At 36.5% G+C, this 20258-nt stretch overlaps 2 protein-coding genes across 5 annotated transcripts in view; both read left to right on the top strand.

Annotated features, from left to right (window-relative positions):
* Window positions 1-2539, top strand: part of LOC116726724 (zinc finger protein 385B-like) — a 73882-nt gene extending 71343 nt beyond the window's left edge. For all 4 annotated transcript variants that reach the window (XM_032573574.1, XM_032573572.1, XM_032573573.1 and 1 more), the window contains one exon: window positions 1015-2539. In XM_032573574.1, the coding sequence (XP_032429465.1) occupies window positions 1015-1245 (231 nt within the window). In that variant the 3' untranslated portion in view covers window positions 1246-2539. The remainder of the gene's footprint in view (window positions 1-1014) is intronic.
* Window positions 2540-4504: 1965 nt separating this feature from the next.
* On the top strand, window positions 4505-16992 carry LOC116726727 (dnaJ homolog subfamily C member 7-like). Its single transcript, XM_032573577.1, has 14 exons — window positions 4505-4575; window positions 7549-7637; window positions 7804-7928; window positions 9290-9403; window positions 9561-9635; window positions 11192-11310; window positions 11428-11581; window positions 13278-13442; window positions 13554-13645; window positions 13721-13794; window positions 13874-14020; window positions 14490-14642; window positions 15573-15647; window positions 15731-16992. Exons 1-14 carry the CDS (start codon window positions 4505-4507, stop codon window positions 15766-15768), a joined length of 1491 nt encoding a protein of 496 aa, XP_032429468.1. The 3' UTR covers window positions 15769-16992.
* The last annotated feature ends 3266 nt before the right edge of the window (window positions 16993-20258 follow it).

Raw genomic sequence — 20258 nt, 5'->3', positions numbered from 1 at the left:
TGAAAAGTTGCTTGTAAATTTTGTCTCATTTCAGGTGTACAAAGATATTTGCACTATAAACTAGACAAAAAATTTATGTAGCATTTTTGCAGTGACGCTTCACTGCAGTATCAGCACCTGAAGACAAATTACATATAAATGTATGTTTCTGTATCTCAGTTTCACATTAATACGGCTGTAGCTTCTGAATTTGAATTTTCCCATCTTGCATAAACAACATCATGTTTCCAGTATAAACTGCTCAACAGTTGTTAAAATCATTATCCGCCTAAACAGCTGCTGGATGACCAAATTCTATACAGTTTATTTTATATAATCTTAAACCGTTACTTTACTAACTTCCTGTTTCAGGAAGCTGTGCTAGAGTGCTAACACTAGTCGGTTGAAGGTGTTTTGTTCCTATTTCTGTCCAACAGAGTTGAGATATCTTTTCTTATTAGTATCTACTTGTGAAAACTGAAACTTCTCTTTGCTACTGATTGTGTGAAGTTTCTGTTCCTGCTCTGATTACTGCCTTAACCCTTTATGACCCAAATTTCAAATCTCCACCTGGATATTTTTGCTTATTTTAATTTTACAAAGTTCTTTAAATGCCCTGTGAGTAAATATATTTGCCCATTTATCCATAACTGCAACTTTCAATATCTACCAAGTTATTTTTGCAATTTACCGTCTATTAAAAGAGCGCCCCTCAGATTAATTTCACTTCCTGCTACGGCGGGAGTGAAATTACCATAATAATCCCATATTGTCTGGAAAACACAACGTCTCCCCTTTCAGAAACTGTTGGAATTTTTCAGATAGCGCAAATTTGGCTGGATTGTCGTTGATACGGCCGGCCTGGAAGGATAAAAAAAAAACTAAAGTAAATAAACAATTCTTAGCCTGGTGGGGGTCCAAGTACAGCCTGGTGGCCCGCCAGGCTTATAAAACTCTGGAGGAAACCCTGATATCGTAGGTGCTACTTTGACCAGTCTTCTTTATAGTCAGTATTTCTCCTGTTTTTACTTTCAGACCAAACTGGCTCTGCACAAGCAGTTGTCCAAAGCCCTGCCGGCAGGGCTCCTGAGCGGCCCGTTCAGCCCAGCCGCACTGTGCAGCATGACGTCCGGGCCCCTGGCGCTACGACTGCCTCCGGGGCCCGCAGCCATCATCCCCGGCCCCATCATAAACCCCACACTCTTCAGGCCTGCGCCGGGACCGCTAAGGGTCACACATGCTCCTATAATCTTCTCTCCTTATTAGCGATTAGCACAAGCTGTTAGAACTGAGAGAGGAGTGGACAACTTTACCAAATCTGGACTTGTGGAAATGATTAGCTTGGTCATCTTTTCTCAGCACAGTTCTGCCTAGGTGACCCAAAACACTGCAGATACAAACGGAGCAGCGGGATTCTCAACTGATGGAGGATTCAGAGCTCCTGGAAGGATCAGCTGTCAGTCGTTGCTGGCGAGCAAACAGCCGAGTGTGTGTCTGGACCTCTCTGCAAGCCATAATGATCACTTAGTTTCATTACTGACAACAACAAGCTAAGACATCAAGGAGTTTAAATGCTTGAAGACATGCTTTCATTGTAGAGACTTCTAATCGTACTCTGGAGAAAACACTCGCAGCTTTAGTTTTCATAAGGGAATCAAAGCTTATCGTTTCTATGTTTCATTATTGTCCTATAAAACATTATAAGAATATAAGCGACTTAAACATTTAAAACAGAAATCTGCAGTTTTGCACTGATGAAAATTTTGTATCTTTACAAAGTTGCATCTTTTTTATGCTCATTTAATGTACATTTGTTTTATGTTAGATTTAAAATGTCTTTTTTAGTCTGTCTGTATCAGTGTGAAAACGGTGACAATCAGCCGCCATGCTTATACAGTATGAATGAATGAGCGTCTACCTAATGGAAAAAATACACAACATCTAATGTACAAAATGAGATGATTTTAAATAAAGTTATAGTTATTGTTTGGTATATTTATTAACGTTTACACTTTAGGTTGCCCTATTTACAGCATTTTTATATAAAAAGCAGTATTTATGTGCCTTTATAGATTTATCAATATGTTGCTTACTTTCGTGAGGAGCATAAAGAGGCATATTTCTCTTTGACACTACACAAAATGGGAAAAACAAGAGCACATTATTTATAATCTCTCTAATTTTGCCAATATTGAACTGCCATTTGATCCTTTGGAAAAACATTTTAATGTTTAAACAGGTGACATTTAGGGTAAAATAATTATGTGATGCTGTTTGTGCACTACGAATGATCAAATTCTGTCTGAGCTGATCAGAAACATCTAAATGAGATTTATTTTGTGTTTAGAGGGTAAAAAACAATCTAATTTCATTATAAATATAAATCTACCCTTTGACTGCTGAAACTCACTAAGCAATATTCTTTTTCTTTTCATGCCACCTGCTAAGATTAACCAGAAGTGTAACTGTTTATTTATTGCAATAATGTAAATCATTATGTGACTAGAAAAATGTTAATAATGTATTCCACATCAACTTATAAATATCTCTTATTTTGTAAGCAGTTGTCTTCTTTTATCCTATTTTGTATCACTATTTTCTACACTTGTTATTACAACAATAAGGGGGAAAACTATGCAATTTTGAATTCTCAGTACATAATTAGTCTAATTTTACATCCATTCATGACAGATTTAGCTTAAAATCTGTCCTGTTTGCTTAAAAAACATTTGATTTGTAGTTTGAATTTGTTTACTGTGGGGCTTTTTAAAATCCATGATACTAAAACTGAATAACTTATTACAAATCAGCATAATTATGACGCATTCAGTGAACGTGTTGCTCAACATTAGTCCTGTTTTCTGTATTTAACCACCACGTTAGAATAACGTTACTTTGTGTCAACAGCGTCCTCTTGTGGTATTTGGTTTCAAAGTGCGATTCAGGTCAAACAAACGAGGTGAAAATTATTCTGCTTCCTGCATTAATCTCACTGGATTCCAAAAATATATATAATTTGGAAGTTGTGTATGTTATTTTAACTGAATTAGGACTATTTCGCACGGCTGAATCAAAAAATGGCATCCATTTTCCTCAATCAGGTCGGGTTTTTATTATAATTTGTTTTAGAGAAATCTGATGTTCTGACTAAATTGATGACATTGTCTTCTCATCCAAAAAAGACTTTAGGGGAAAAAATAGTTTTCTCACAGAATGTATTAATTAAATGTTACAAACTTGGATTTTTGTAAATTGAGAAACACTAATGAGGGTAAGTATATTTAAATTGAACATTACATCTCCGTTTCTTTTCTGTCCTGGTAGAGTCTCTCTCCTCCTGCTTGTCACTCATTGATCCCAGATTCTCAGGAAAACGATCCAGATGTGAGAACAGGTCATGCATTTTGATCCTCGTGTTGCATCCATAGTTCAGAAAGTTGGCCTGATTGAGCAAAACCAATGTGATTTTTGGATTCAGCACATCAATATTACCCTAAAACAGTTGAAAAACCCCAGACAGTTTTGGTTTTTTTGGCTGTTGACCAGTGTTTTCTTTTAGCCTTCACTGAAAAGTTGTAATAGTGCATTAACCTGCTTTAGAGAGACTTTATGCCTTTAAATCTGACATTATTTAAAGAAGAACTGACAACTATGCGTTCAGTTGTTTTATTTAGGAATTTCTAGATAATTCTGTCTCAGTGAGCATTCACCATTCTAATAAAATGAACATAACTTTTATATATTACAACATTCTTCTTTATCATGTTGTTTGTCTGATGCTGCTGCCCCAACAGGTAATCTCTTCTGCCACCATCGGCTACTCTGGAACGGGTTATTATTCTGCAAAGAGGGATTCTTTAAAATATATAAAATAAATTACAGATAACCTATAGATTGTTATACAGCAGCAGTTTGTCTTAAATCAGAGGTTTGGTCAGAATACAGACTGCTACTGCCCACAGCTTTCATCATCTACAACAACTCTTTGAAGAACCATGGATATTATGAGGTACAACAACATTTATTTTCCCTTTGGGATCAATAAAGTATATTTGAAATTAACTCAAATAACGATGGCAGAAGAGATTACTCTCCACAACAGACTTAAAGAATTGGAGTTGTACAAATTATAAACATTTTCTGCGGTACCTATAAGGATTTCCTTTGATAATATGCGTTGAGATTTTAAGTTTATATGTCGCTTAAAACAATACATTAAAAGCACAACTGTAAAATATGGCTGAGTGCTCCAAAAAAAACAAAAAAACTGAGACTAAACGTTCTTATAACTGCTGATTATTATCGTTTTATTGAAAGATGTAACACATTTCACGTTTAAATTACATTTATAAAGTAGAAAACTAACCTAGATTTTCAAACACATGTCCATTCGACCTGCTGCGGCCAGTTATATAAGACAATCTGAACCAGTGGCCTAGTTTCCATTGACCCATAAAAGAAAACCAAAAGCGGATGTGACGTCATCTCGCTGCAGTCCTCCCTTGCTTCGCATTTTCCAGAAAAGATGGCAGCTGTTGATATCGATATGCCGGTAGAAACAGAGCCCGTGATCCGCGCTCAGGATGACCTGGAGCGGTAAGTGTGTGATTTCCAGTTGTCTTTCGTCGTGTTTAGATAATAGCGGATGGAGAACCGGAGTAAGTTAAAACCTGGTGGGGATAGAAAGCTCAAGAACAGCACTGCGGTCGCTGTCGACGCGAGCTATCCGCGCTAGCTCACGGCAAACAGGCGAATCCCCTTCGTATTAAGCTTGGGTTTCACAGCTTTGTTTCGTATCGGTTTTATATTTTATTGAATTAGCTGACGTGAACGCTACTCTTTTAGACGTCTCGGTGTTGACCCAGGTACAAAAATGTTTAATTTCCTGTTAAATCCGTTTTTTTTTAGACCCAATAAAATTCCACATAGTCAGATTCTCATTGGGTGGACAAACGGAATTAGTAAGAAATGAAACATTTTGTGCTATTTCTGTGGCAACCATGAGCTAAAACCGGCATAAACGACATAAAGACTAATTTATTGAAATATTCGTTATCGTACAAGAGACTCATGACGATATCGATGTGTTCTGTTGATAAATCCCTGCCCTGCATGTCTGTTTCTTTCTTGTTTGATCTTCTAACTGTTTTTATTCACATTAACACTTTTTTATAAGAATATAATTACATTTACTGTTTGAAAACAATCCCAAAGAGATGATTTTCCTTATGCAGTTCAGTGATTTGATGTTTGATTTGACAGCATTAAATAATGCAGGCAGCACTTCAAAAAACAACTTTATCAGAGGAAATCAACACACTGATCTGATTTTAAAAAACAAACAAGCTGCCATGGTCAGTCAGTTTAGGACACTAACTTTTAGCAACATTTAAAAAATGTAAATAACTTTTTTACTTTTATTGTCATAAACTATTTTAAAAAAGAGGTGCTAACATAGTTCTAAGCTAACTTATCTAATTAACATTTCAGTGACAGAATATCAGCCTCTCTAGTCTATTTGAAATTATGGTATGCAGAAAAATATAATTTACCTATAAACTACAAACTAAATTTGATCAGAAAATAATTCATGCTTAATGGCAATTCTACTAAGTTATTAATTTAGCTTTTTTCAAACTAATCCATCCTGCTAAACATCTGCTGAAATTGTTGCCAAATACCAGAATTTTAGATGAAACATAAATAATCTGACAGCTTTTAAAGCATTCAGTCATGGAAGTTTTAAACTTTTCTAACTTCCTGTAGCTGCTAGCTTTGCTGCAGTACTTGTTCTAGTTTTTATAAAGAGGAAAAAGAAGTTGAATAACTACAATTATTTTTAGCATGTGAACAAAATTTTATATCAGTGGAAGTAAAAAAATATTTGCTGTTGTAGTAATAAGCTAACTAGTTGGGCATTATAAAACAAATCAGGATCTTTAGTTATTTTATCGACGTAGTAAGCAGGGGGAAAAAACTACATAAATAAAGGATGTGAGCAAATTTAGCACTTACTGTTTATAAACTACAGAATAGTTGAAAATACTGCCTGTTTCATTGCTAATAGCAAAGCCACATTCAGCAGGAAAAATACTGAAAACTGAAGAATGGTTGCTACGATAGTTAAGTCTGTCACAGTAATCAATAAATCATGATAAATTAAAACAAACTCGATAATTTCCATTGGCATGATTTATCATTTATCTCTTTTTTTCTCTTTCTCAAAAACTGGATGATAAAAGTTTTCAGTGAATGACTGCTCTAGCGCCCAACCACCAGGCTTAGCAAGTTTTCTGGGGGAAACCTTGCATTACCATTATAGTACTTAAAAATGGTTTCAAAACAATATTATCGTTTATTGCAATAACTTCTGGAACAATTTATCGTCCAGCAAAATTTGTTATTGTGACAGGCCTGGTGATAATAATTTGCCCAAATTGTTGCCAAATGATACAATACAATCTCATAGCTCTTAAAGCAATCATTTCTGCAAGATTTTCTTTAATTAGCATGTAGCTGTGCTTTTATATAGCTGACTAAAGTAAAGACAATAAAGAGTTATTCAGATTCTCCTCTAGAAAGGGCACAAGAAATGGATTTCTAGATTACTCCTAACAACTTTTTTTGGCATCTATGCTAGCTTTAAAACAAAAGAGTTGTAGTGCCCACTTATAGCAGGGTTCATGTAAGCTGACGGAGCTTAATGGTGGATGATGACCTATTTCGTGGTCAGGCTCGCCAAGAAGATTTTACAATACGAGGATAAGCAGCTTAATGAAAACCTAATTTTTTACCAGATACTTAAAATGACTTCCAAACATTACCAACCTTAATCTTGATGAGACCTGCTTACATACAGTCAGGTAAGGATATTGCTTGAATGGTTTTTCCTTTGGGGTGAGTTGTGACAACAAGAGAGGTCAATTTTGACACAAAAAGCAAGAGAGCAGCTGCTGATTCCTGTTTGAGTTTCATCCCAACACCTGGTCCTTTGACCAGAACCGCAGTAGGTGTGTTTCAAAGCTATGTTTAGTCCAGGACTGTGTGTACCATCCTCTCCTCTGATGTCCTAGTTTTAGGTATAAAGACAAGCAGAATCCTTTAAAATACCTAAACTCTCCCACATTTGTAGAATAAATCCAAATAATCTAAGACAGGGGTGTTGAACTCAGTTTCATTTTGGGCCATATCAAAAATCTGAATGTTTTTAAAGGGCTGATGTGTCAGAATGTATTGATAAAATCCATTAAACTGTTAAAATATTAATAAATAGTTGTTCCATCAGGATTTTGTGAATGTTTTCGTGGCTTTTTGAAATCAAAATCACATATTTTGTGATGCCAAACAGGGTTTCCTTCAGTGTATTATAAGCCTGGTGGGCTGTAAGGCTTTACTTGTGAACCCACCAGACTAAGCAGTTTTTTGTTTTTTTTTAAAAGTCTTTTTAAAATGTTTGCATTTTTTAAGACTTTATAGTTGGTGTTCAGGTATTAGTCTCCCAATATTTTAATAACACGTAATTATCAAGTGATATTTTAAAATTTCTGTTTCTGTTTTTTTGCTCCCTAGCGAAGCTGAAGGCTTCAAAGAGCAAGGGAATGCATACTACAGCAAGAAAGATTACTCTGAAGCCTTCAACTATTACACCAAGGCCATCGGTGAGATCACAGCTGGGATTAATATTATTTTTTGAAGCCGCCTGATTGCTCCTCCTATGCTTCCTCTGTTGAGAAATAATCTGTTTTTGTTATTCTCCTCAACCAGGTCTTTTTTTTTAAGCGTATATTTCTCTAACTTGTTTTTTTGCCTTAAAATCCATATTAGATGCATGTCCCAGGAATGCCAGTTACTATGGTAACAGGGCGGCCACCCTAATGATGCTCAGTCGGTTTCGAGAAGCGCTCGAAGACTCCCAGCAGGCCGTGCGTCTGGACGACTGTTTCATGAAGGTATTAATGTTTTTTATTTTGGTGCAGCCTCCCTTAGTCTTGAGTAAATAAATAAATCTGTTAAATTTGCTTATTCTCACCCCACAGATCAATTTTACTGCCTTTTAAAATGTGACATTTTTAATCCACATTTTAATTATTAAATATATTTTTCATCTAAAAGCATGTGGTTGATGGATAGCATTTAGAAAAACAAAAATTAACCTAAATTTGATCTCATGATTTAAATATTTTCAATAAGCTCTTCAAATGATCATTATTTTTTGTTTTCTGTGAGTATACATGTTTATTTTTAACAGTTCAGGAATGAGACTTAACTTTTAAATTTTCAACTAAATTACAAAAAAATGATTTGAAGATTTAAAAAATGATTTAAAATCCCTTTTTATTGAAGTGTTTCCTTTACAGCACATTTTAAACTCGAGGCCCGTGGGCCAAACCTGGCCCGCCGTAGCTTTTTATGTGGCCCTCTAGATTCTAGACTGAACACTAAGTCTGTTTAAATATTATGTTATCAATCAAATCAATGTAGTTTTTTTCCGTTTACTTCCAAATTATATCAATCAGTCCCTCCAGTTTCTTGATAATTATTGTGGAAATTCACACAAAATCAACAAATCCAATCACTTTTTTGTGCTAAGAATTGGGAGTTTATTGCAGATTTTTCAAAAATTGTCAAAAACTTTACTATTTGTACTCAGCAGCTGCCTCAGCCCCAACTTATGTCAGATTATAGTCCATAATCTATACAGCGAGTAATAAAAAGTCACTTTTACCGTCATAAATAAATGCAAATGTGGCAAATATTTCCACATTAGTACCACAAACACTTTGATTTTATTGCAAAAAATCACAGAAAGAATCATGAAATTCTGGAGGGACTGAAAAGATGTTAAATAATATTTAATTTCAAGAATTCGTTGATATTTTAACAGTGTGTGAACTGGTTTTATCAATATATTCTGGCACAGCAAGTCCTTTAAGAGGATTCATGATTTAGATTTGACCCAAAATGAAAATAAATTTGACGTCCCTGATTTAGAGGAACAATTTGAAACATCAAGCTGGAATTGATTGTTTCAAAAACTAAATATAGATCCACTAAAGATCAGTGCACATACAACATTACACATAATAACTGTAGGCATGAAAAGTTAACACTTCTTTTACAAATATTGTGACATTATAGTCACATTATTATTGCCAGCAGTGTTTATTTACCGAATGGAAATATGACATTGTGGATGCTAATTTCCATCTCCATTTTTTCCCAACTGCTGAGTGAATTCTGTAATTAACAGAGGATGAGTTGGATGAGTTTTACACATTTCTTCTGAGGCTGTGCTCCGTTTTCATCGTAGGGTCATCTGCGCGAGGGCAAGTGTCACATGTCTCTGGGAAACGGCATGGCGGCCAGCCGCTGCTTTCAGAAGGTTCTGGAGCTGGACCCGAACAACAAAGAGGCCAAGCAGGAGGTGGGAACTTTAACAAAACCGTTCATTAAAAAGTGTTATTGTGAGTTATCCACTGTTTTTCATTTATCAAGAGGTTTTTGAATCGAAAGGAATGGTTTTATGTTTGTTTTGATTTTATATAGATGATCCTAAATATTTTCTGTTGTTCTATTTTTAGAAAAAGAATGCAGCGGTTCTGCTGGAGTACGAGAAAATGGCTGATTTCAGCTTTGAAAAACGGGATTTCAGAAAGGTGATTTTATTTATCTTTCTCCATCAAACCCAAAAGTAGATCTTGCATAAGCTGGAAAGGGATTTAAGGATGAGATCAAAGATGCATCCATTAAAAACAAAAAGTGGAAAGTGGCTGGAAAATGTTACATTTATGTTTCACTTTGCAAAAAACTCCTTGGAAGTTTTTGTTTTTTAGTCAAAATTTTGATTTTACTCTTGGCATCGTCTCTTATCAGAGACGCTACATTAAAATATGAGCGTAGTTTCATGTTGTCATTTTTCACCCTGTCTGTTTAGTTTATTAATTTTATAAATTGTGGAGTGCTTATTACTTTAGACCAACATTTAGCTTTATACTTTTAATGTCAGAATAAGACCTTGAGAAACTCCTGTTAGTTTATTACTTAGCAACTCAGAACAAGAATCAAATATGGAGAACCAACATTTAGTTTTATGCCTCTCTAACTCAGAACAAACTTAAAATCCAAAGAAACTCCAATTAGTTTTAGGGCTGTTGTAAACAAATATTTTAGTAATCAAGTAATCTATTGATTATTCTTACAATTAATCGGGTAATCGGATAAAAACATTTATCAAATAAAATATTGGTAAATCTGGCACAATACCAGTGTTACTATTGGATATCAATATCAGTCCAATTTGTCATATTTATGCGTCCCTAACAGTTACTTTTCTGTAGTTTAGAAAACTAACCTGTAACAACAATGGCTCACTTTCTAAGTTAACCTGGAGAAAAGTTATACAAAAATCTGAAATTATATTCAATTTAATAATAAAGAGGCAGGCTCACAAACACGCTTATAAAAATGCCTATGCAACTCATCTACCAGCCATGTTCCGCCACGATGCGCTCCTCCACCCGTTTGTTCAGACCGGGATGATATGAAATTTATTGTGCGGTTTGTTCGTAAATCTAGGCTTACACTGTAACCATCAACAGCTCAGCCGCCCGCCATGTTCAGTCTATCCGCTCACCTGTATAAATACTCCAGCAGCGCTCTTCCCGCCGTTCGCTTTCAACCAGCAGCTCTCGGAGGAAAAAGGCTGCCGTACTCCAGGCATCGGGCCAGTCATTTTAAGGATGCTTATTGGTTCCCCAAAACAATGAAAACCCGGGCGTTATCATAAATCCATAAAATCCCCACGTGCCGAACTTAAAAATTGGACGTTATGCTGATAACATTCGTCAACAACTCAGAGGCGGAAGTCAGAGCTCCGCGCAACGCAAGTAATGTCCCGGCCGGAACACGGTGCGCTAAATGATAAAACATGAATTAACAAAGCTTCGAGGCAGGTAAATTTTCTTAGAGGAATTTTAATAATCATGTACTCAAATCATTGGATTTCTGTTTCAGCCCTAATTAGTTTGTAAATTATTAACTACTTATTCTTATTAAACGTGGGGAAACAATACTTTGTTTTGTACTTTTGTCTTTCTTTTGGTTTTGCTGTTGAATTTTCTTCTCATTCTTGTGAACACTTTGAACTGCCTTGTTGCTGAAAATGTGCTACATAAATAAGATTACCTTAGCTTTCCTCGTTGTCCTGATCCAGGTGGTGTACTGCATGGATCGGGCCTTGGCTCTGGCACCTACCTGCCATCGCTTTAAAATCCACAAGGCCGAGTGTCTCGCTCTGCTGGGACGTTATCCTGAAGCTCAGTCTGTGGCGAGGTAAGAACTGTTTTATTGTTTAGTTCTTCTTTTATATAATAAATGCTTAAAAGTGATTAGATATTGTTCTGTAGATTAATGCAGCTTAACTTCCAGTATAAATCTTTTTTTCTGTAGTGACATTCTGAGGTTGGACTCGACCAACGCGGACGCGCTTTACGTCCGGGGCCTGTGCCTGTACTACGAGGACTGCATTGATAAAGCCGTGCAGTTCTTCGTCCAGGCTCTGCGAATGGCACCGGATCATGAAAAAGCCCGACTAGCCTGCAGGGTAACATTTTCCCTTTGTGTGTTTTCATAACTTTCATGTGAGATTTTGTTGCAGCTCTTGTTTAAACTTGAAGTTGTTAGAAAATACACCTTTCTTTCCAAAAGAGTTGACAAAAATTTATATTTAGAGTAAAAGTAAGAATTAAAACGAATCTCCCTGAAATTTAATTTGATTAAAATGTTCTGGTTAGGCATGAAGAAAAAAAATATTAGTTTTTCCAGACTTTGTTCTCTTTTCTAATGTCTAATTATTAATCTGTCCCTCTTTCTGCTTGTCCATTCTTTATTTTGTCCCTCCATCCAAAACAGTCCGTCCATCCCTCTCTGTCTCTCTGTGCGTTAGTACAAAATCTTACCAAGTATTTTTGTCTAGTTTCTAGTGCAAATATCTTGGTACACTTGAAATAAGACAAAACTAATTTACAAGTAACTTTTCAGCAAGATATTGGAGTTTATTTCAGTCAATAATTTCTTAATATTGATAAAAAGTACTAGAAGATTATTTCACGTAACATGGGAAAAATGTCATAGGTGAAATAATCTACCAGTAGAACTAGTACTTTTTCATCAACTAGTTATTAAGGAATTACCCTCCTTCGTACTTCTAAGTTAGTTTTGTCTTATTTCAAGTGAACTAAAATACTTGATAAGATTTAAATTTTGCTGTGACTCTGCTCTGTCCATTATTTTGTTCACCTACCCATTCATCCATTTGTTTGTCCTTTCAAGCTTTCTAATATAGTTTTGCATTTTAGGTCTGATTTACTCAAGAAAACAAATTGATCCGTTGCACGTAACGTCACGCTCTTCAGATCTCCGCCATGACGGACGCTCAAAACAACCAATGCGCTCCTTTAATTAAGCTAATCTAAAAACAAACATCTATAACCAAATATCGCTTCTATTTAGTTGATTTCACTTTAAAAATGGTCACAGGGTGATGCGCGGTCGGCTCCATTAACAGACAAGGATACAAACCAAACTTGTCACCTTATTTTCTAACTTTTTAATGAGGAAAGTTACGGCGGCGATGAATAAAATCCGCCAATCACAGTGAGACTGGCAGCCCTCGGTGTAATCGCGGATTTTCAGCGAACACCTTTTACAAGACAAGATGATTAACATTCATATACTTTATATGCAAGTATGATTAGAAAGATATCAAACATGTCATTATGGAGACGGTACGCGTCTAACCATTGGTAACCATGGAGATAATACCGCGCCATGTAGCCTAACATGTATGGAAAAAACTGGTTAGCATCCTGTCTTTTGTACGTTTTCAAGGCTGTTCAGGTGTAAGGGGAAATGTTTTTTATGACATACTGATATAAATTAAGTGGTATGAATTCAAGCAGTCGGTAATTTTATCAACACATGAGGAGGACGCAGGTATGGGTCGGTTTCTAAGCTAGCTATTTCAAACTTTAGTAAATAAAGCCGTGTATGACCCCCAACCAAGTGTGCTACAATTAGAGACAAACTAGCTCGACTCGAACAAGTAGAAGCCACGAGTAAACTGGCAAAAAAACAACTTCAGTCGATCTGTTCAATACTACCGTCTCTCCAACGTCCATCATGGCGTTTCAAATGGTCAAGTGACGTAGCTGCAAAGGGAGAATTGATGGGAAAATGAGGGGGAACTCTGATCTCTAAAAGTCAGATGTGTGTTTTTGTTTTTTTTCTCACTAAACCAGAATGCCAAAGCTCTAAAAGCCAAGAAAGAGGAGGGCAACCAGGCATTTAAGATCTACAACTATGAATCTGCTTATGTTCTGTACACTGAAGCGCTGGCGATAGACCCCAACAACATCAAGACCAACGCTAAACTCTACTGCAACAGAGCCACGGCAGGAGCAAAGGTACCAAGCTGTAAAACTGAACCACTGTGGCATTAAGACATATCTGTAACTGTTAATATTGGCTGAATGCCTCCAGTGAGTTCAGTCACTAACTGATTAATCCCCCAACAGCTGAAGAAACTTAACCAAGCCATAGAAGACTGTACCAGTGCAATCAGACTCGACGACACGTACATCAAGGCCTACTTGAGGAGAGCGCAGTGGTATGTCACGCAGGTTGTGCCCTGCTGTTCAGCATGTTGCAGTTTCCCACTGACTCTGACCTCTGACCCTCTTAGCTACATGGACACAGAGCAGTACGAAGAGGCTGTACGCGACTACGAAAAAGTTTACCAGACTGAAAAAACCTCAGGTACGCCGCGCTGCCTCACATTGGGACGTTTTTGCGCTTGAATCCTAAAACTCGGCCTGCGTCCCTGCTGCTCTTTCAGATCACAAACATCTGCTGAAGACGGCACAGATGGAGCTGAAAAAAAGCAAAAGAAAAGATTATTACAAGGTGCTTGGGGTCGGGAAGAACGCCACAGAGGACGAGATCAAGAAGGCGTACCGCAAGCGGGCCCTCATGCACCACCCAGGTATCTGGAAATCACTCTAATTCCTTTAAAATAAAAAATATACATGATTTTAATTTTTTTTAATGAAATCTGAAGTGTGTGTTTATATTAAACCACCCCAGTCTACAGATTGTAGAGTTTGGGATGCAGTTTCATAACCTCACCTGATGATGCTATCTGCTAGCTAATTCACTAGGAAACCTCTGAGGCCTTCACCGAGCACCTGGATTTATTCTGGGATTAAATTACACATAGCTGGGATCAGCTATGTGAAGGGTTTTTATTTCAGGTCATTGTGGTTAAGTATTAAGTATTGCACGTCATATTTTCAGATTTTTACTCTACCTGTGCATCATCTTCTTTCCACTTCGCACTGAAATATACCAAAATTTTAGGTTTTACTTTAACAAAATTAAAATCAAAGGAACTGAATTCTATTATAGGTATATTTTTACTTCTTGGGTAAAATAATAAATGTATTTTCTTACAGACCGCCACAGTGGAGCAACTCCAGAGGTGCAGAAAGAGGAGGAGAAGAAGTTCAAGGAAGTGGGAGAGGCGTTCACCGTCCTCTCCGATCCCAAGAAGAAGATGCGCTACGATAACGGACACGACCTGGAGGACGACGGCTGCTTTGAAGGCGGTAGGGAAGGGTTTTATATTTTAGTTAGTTTTTATCTAACATATATAAATATTTCTGATGATTTTAGATGGTCTGATGAAATGTGTCAAACTCAAGGCCTGTGGGCCAAATCCGGCCCGCTGTAGCTTTTTATGTGGCCCCAACACTTTCATTTTAACTGCAAAAAATCACAAAAAGAATCACAAAATCCTGGAGGAACTTAAAATATGTTCAATAACATTATTGTGATTTTAATAATTCATTGATATTTTAACAGTGTGAACAGGTTTTATCAATACATTCGGCACAACCGGCCCTTTAAGAGCATTCATGATTTTGATTTGGCCCTAAACAAAAATGAGTTTGAACTTGAACATTCAGACTTCAACCTTTTTATGTTGTAACCAAAATAAAAGCATCAAAGATCTGTGAAGTCTAATTTCAGTGTGGAATAATCCAATCATAGTCCGAATGTCACAGATTTTGAAATAATTCAGATTAAAGTTGCTGGTGAAGCAGCACAGCAGTTCACAAATCATGAACTGCTATGTTCACAAATCATATATGTACTGGGTTATAATATATTTGCAGTATAACCCAGCTGCTGTAGAGCATTTTTAATGTAAACATTTTGAACTTTGATGTCCAGAATGTTAGAAAACCTAAACATGAATCTAGAAATTTGGGATGGTAATGAATTTTGAAGTTGCAAAGTAAACAGAAATTGGACAACTTAGAAGTTAGGATTTTATTAGCAGCAAATGTTACCTTTACTAGTGTAAGATAGGGTTAGTTTCTAATTTAGTCCTACCTGTAGAGGGCGCCACAAGTCCAGAAGTTCCTGTTATATTTTACTGTTTATTGAAACAAAATAAGTTTAAACACAAACCAGAGTGAAGCCGATCTTGTCTGTGTGAATTGATTTAATTTTGTTCTTTTACTTTTTTCCAGATTTTGATGCAAACAACATCTTCAGGGCTTTCTTCGGTGGTCATGGTGGAGGATACAGTTTTGATTCCAGCCCCGGTATGAATTTTTACTTCTTTTTTTTTTTGTCAGATTTGGATAATCGTAAACCTGCCTGATTACAAACCATTTTTCCTCCACAGACTCAGGACCAGGAAATTTCTTTTTCCAGTTCGGTTAATGTGAAGCAGCGTGAGTGGGAGCAAACCTCTGCGGTGTAGATAAACGTGGACCCTGTCACCTTGTGATACTCAAACTCCTGAGTGTGTTGAAGTATCTGCCCACTGATCTTTTAATTAATGTTTTTATTATTATTATTATTATTGCACCCAATCCTCAAATCACTCCTTACACTGATGCTGACAAACGCCAGAAAGAATAATTCATAGGTTTTGGTTATGAATTAAGAACTAAGGCACTTGAATCGTTTGAGGTTTTTGTACTAGCTGGTGTTAGCATGTCACAGTTTCAGTATTGACCTTGTGTTACACATGATTGAGATTTTAAAACCGACTCAAGCTTCAGAAAGCTGGTCTGGGATGAGAGTGGATTAGTTTTAAAGGATTACATTTAACAAGTGAAACGTTTTTCCGAGGACCTGCCGTCGTTCGGAGCGTCTCTCCTAAACGACAACGCCTGGAAGTTGACACTATTCCTGGGTTTTAAATGGATTTTAATTTTTTGTTTTGTTTGCCAAAACCCCATTTCTCTTTTCATTTTGTTTATTGCATCGAATATTTGACTCAGAATGTAATTCAGCGTGTCCGTATGTTTTCTTTTTCAGTCTTCCCTCAGTTTGTTTGTATTTATTGTACTGTGTATCATTACCTGAATGCAGCAGAATGCCTGAGGATCTCGTCTTCAATTGTTTTTTTTGTTTGGTTAAGAAAGAAACAAACCTCTTAAAAGTGATTTCCATCTGGTCTTTGTCACTCTGACACTGCCATATTTTTTATTTTTGAGACAAGCCAAAATAAAAGATCGTTTCCCTTTTTCTTATCTCAGCAAACCAACCTAAACCAGTACTATCCACCCAGTTACATTTAAGTGGTGCCTTATTATTGGGATTGGTTGAAGCTCACAACAAACCACAGAAGTACATTTTGTTGAAGCATCTTTTAGTGTCTGGGAAAAACTAAACATTTCGGAAGTTAATTTTGCACATGAAGTCTTCATCCTGTTAAATGTGAGACTTTAGGTTTGGTTCCAGTCACTGTCCTGATCTGTCAAGTCATTACGGTGTGAACTTGTCATGCACGTTTGTTCACTGCAGTCCTTCCCCTTCTTGTTCCACCTGTTTGGACGAGTATTAAGTTTAGGTTCGAGGCTCTCTCCATCATTTGGTAAAAATGTTTTTTTTTTGTTTTTCTTTGAATTTTTTGAAATAAAGGCTTGTCTTTTACTGGACTTTTTTCTGGACTTTTTTCCCCCTGGTTTCTCTGGTAGTGATGTTTTTAACACATTTCATGTGCTTGTGTTTAAAATATGAGTAAAGCTCAACATTTTCACAACTCTCTCTAAATTATGTTCTAAAACCAGCTAAATATTTTTCTTAGATTCATTATCACTGTGGAAAAGACAACATTGCATATTAATGTTCCACATTTTGTCTCAGAAATGGCACGATTTAATGTCACCATGCAAGGTTTTGTTTTATTTTTTATTGGATTAAGGTCCAACGCTGCTAACTTACTTTCCTCTTCACCAAAAGCCAACATATAACCTCTTGAAGTATTTTGGTGTACTCAGACTGATCAACAATCCCTTGGTTTGACACCGTAGATTGAGAAATCTCCACGTACCACAATGACTGAGCCAACATGAGGCTTTGTGGGTTGGTTGTCTGACTTTCCGCACCTTTTGTTTTCATCAGTTCATAAAATATTGCTCCGTTTCTCTTTGGCACAAATACATCACCGAATTTAATGAGCAATTAAAAGCAACTGCTACTAAGCTCAGCCAGTAAAACTGGGTGCAATTTTAATGCTGTTGGTAGTAATTCACCTATATTACATTTTTAAAATAAAGATGGAAAAATACAAGTTGCTCAGATCAACTTGTATTTAGCTATGGAGCCGATAGTGATATGTCAAAAAATTTACATTTGCTGATAACTACATACTGTGCAGCCATAGTTATTTATTATTAGTAGTCAGTGTTGTATAAAGTACTGAAATCTCAGAGTCAAGTAAAAGTACAAGTACCTCTCCAAAATATGACTTTGGTAAAAGTCGAAGTCACTGACTGAAATGTTACTTGAGTAAAAGTCTTAAAGTATTTGAAACTTCTTGTACTTAAGTATGGAAATTACTGTAAAAATGGATGTACTCAAGTAATGTAATGAAAAGTACAAGTAAAACAAAGCAAATGCAGTTTGAATGACATTTTTTATATTTTGGTAAACTTGTCAAATACACTTAAAATAATGTACCCAACCAAGTGCAGGCAAAATTAAACCTGCTAATACAGGGGTGTCCAAACTTTTTGCAAAGAGGGCCAGATTTGATCAAGTGAAGATGCCCGGGGGCCAATAGTTTGTTCGGACATTTTTTAACTACAAAAGTTTCATGCAAATACACTCTGTTATAAAACAATTTTCATTGTCACAATTATCTTTATCTTTCAAATGACAAAAAAACCAAATATAAGCCACTCAGGCAGATGAGAACAACTCTAAAAACACAAATTCTGCTTTTCTTTCAAATCTGGAGAGTCAGATAACATTGAACAAACTGTATGAAATACCTTAAATTTACATGAGTTTAAAAATATCTTTGCCTCAAGAACATCTTAAACAGGAGTTATAAGTAATGCAAAGTTGTCTGTTAAAATTAAATCTTAAAACAAGTGAATTTTGCTCTTGTCATTTAGAATATCTTTCAGAAAGTAATAGTTTGTGTCACATCTACAGGTTCATAACATCAACAGTAATAACCAAATCTTACTCAAGAGTTTAATAAAAATAAGGGCCATAAATCCAAGTGCATAAATGTTCTTTTGGCTTTTCACTGTTGATAGTGACAGACGGTTATCGTTCAAAATACTCAGTTTCATGTCCTCAACTCTCAGTGCCACACTGTTACTGCCAGGCAAACATTCGCAAATTCTTGCTTCTTCTCAGGGCAAAATGTTCTCCACCATTTTCATAACACAGTCTTTGATAAAAGTATCTTCAGTAAAAGGTTTGCCATGTTTAGCTATTAACATGGCCACTTCGTAGCTTGCTTTGGTGGTATTTTCTTTTGACTCACAGGTCCGCGTGAAGAATCGCTGTTGTGATGCCAGTGCAGCTTGGAGCTGCTTCAGTTTTTCAGCACGGTCACTTCCTGTTAGCTTGTTGTACGCGTTAGCATGTTTAGTCTGCTAGTGTCTCTTTACGTTGAACAAGGCAACCGTCTCACAAATTAGACAAGCACAATTGCCTTGATTTTCAGTGAAGAAGTATTGTAATTCCCATCTCTCTTGAAAGCGGCGGCCCTCACTGTCAACTTGTTTTCTTTGCAGTGGCCATGGCAGAAATGAGTGGAGAGGGGTTTGCTGCACGGAGGCAGACTGATAGTATTAAAGTGGTGCTGCCACCATTTGGTGAAAGGAGGAATTACAGTTTCAAGTTTTATGATTTATTTATTCTGTTTGACAGTGCAGGCGGGCCATAAATAATACATTATAAGACCGAAGCTACGGGCCGTATGAAATCTGACCGCGGGCCATGATTGGCCCCCGGGCCGGACTTTGGACATGCCTGTGCTAATAGATATACCTGCAGGCATCATTTAGTTAAGAAAATTAGGTGCTTTACCTATAGCACAAGGTTAACTTAACCTGCTTTACAACTGAACCAGCTCCTTAGTATACCCTCCAGGACAGAAAATACAAAGTTTTTGTAAGCCTCAAGTTTTCCCTTCAAGTAAGGTCAGTGCTGAAAATTAGAAAAATAAATAGTACAGAAAATGCAGCCAACATGAAGAAAAAGAGCTGTTACGATTACTCTACTTCACAAATCAGTGAATCAGTCAATCCTACAGTCAGTAGGTGGTGCACACAACTGGTCATTATGCAAAAGAAAAAAAGAATTGGGAGGGAAATGCAGCTTATTGGCATCTGTAAACCTGGTTTTGAACTTGCATGCCTTTCCTATATTCGTTAAATTTAGTCTAAATTGCTATCGCTATGGCTTCTGTCCCCCCTTGAACAGAGGAGTCTAGGTAGCCTGCTACAGTCAACATTAGGCCTAAGCTAAATACACCACGTGTGGAACTGAAACAATGCCAAACAAAGTTCATTTATGGTCAAGATTTCACAATACAGTAGTGCCTAGTGACCAAGCTATAGTTACTGAAACAGGAGGATTATAACCATTTCATAAGAAGTTACCTCGATGTGTTTCTTCAAGTTGGACGGGGAGTTTTTGTAAGATAGAATTTCCATGTGACTGCTACTGATTGCGAGACTTGCTTTGTGTTTAATGGGAGAAGCGAAACAGGTGTATCCTAATTAAAAGTAAAGAAATCAAGAAATGGCAAAAAATGTGGAATGAAGATAAGAAAGGAAGAAGATTATATGAAGTACAAAAGTCAGTTTGAATTCGAAGCATTAATGAACGAAACAGAAGAGAAGAAATAATAATTAGTAGATTAAGAGTTGGTCATACCTACTTAAATGACATGCTTT

The sequence above is a fragment of the Xiphophorus hellerii genome, chromosome 10, assembly GCF_003331165.1.
Source record: "Xiphophorus hellerii strain 12219 chromosome 10, Xiphophorus_hellerii-4.1, whole genome shotgun sequence".
Lineage (NCBI taxonomy): Eukaryota > Metazoa > Chordata > Actinopteri > Cyprinodontiformes > Poeciliidae > Xiphophorus > Xiphophorus hellerii.
This window is presented reverse-complemented; position numbering and strand designations above follow the sequence as displayed.

Bases quoted from the DNA above. Each gene is read 5' to 3' on its own strand.
- LOC116726727 (XM_032573577.1), top strand. From the start codon at position 4,505: ATGGCAGCTGTTGATATCGATATGCCGGTAGAAACAGAGCCCGTGATC. The intron at 4,576-7,548 runs GTAAGTGTGTGA...TTTGCTCCCTAG, and splicing joins GCTCAGGATGACCTGGAGCG to CGAAGCTGAAGGCTTCAAAG. The intron at 13,443-13,553 runs GTACCAAGCTGT...ATCCCCCAACAG, and splicing joins GAGCCACGGCAGGAGCAAAG to CTGAAGAAACTTAACCAAGC.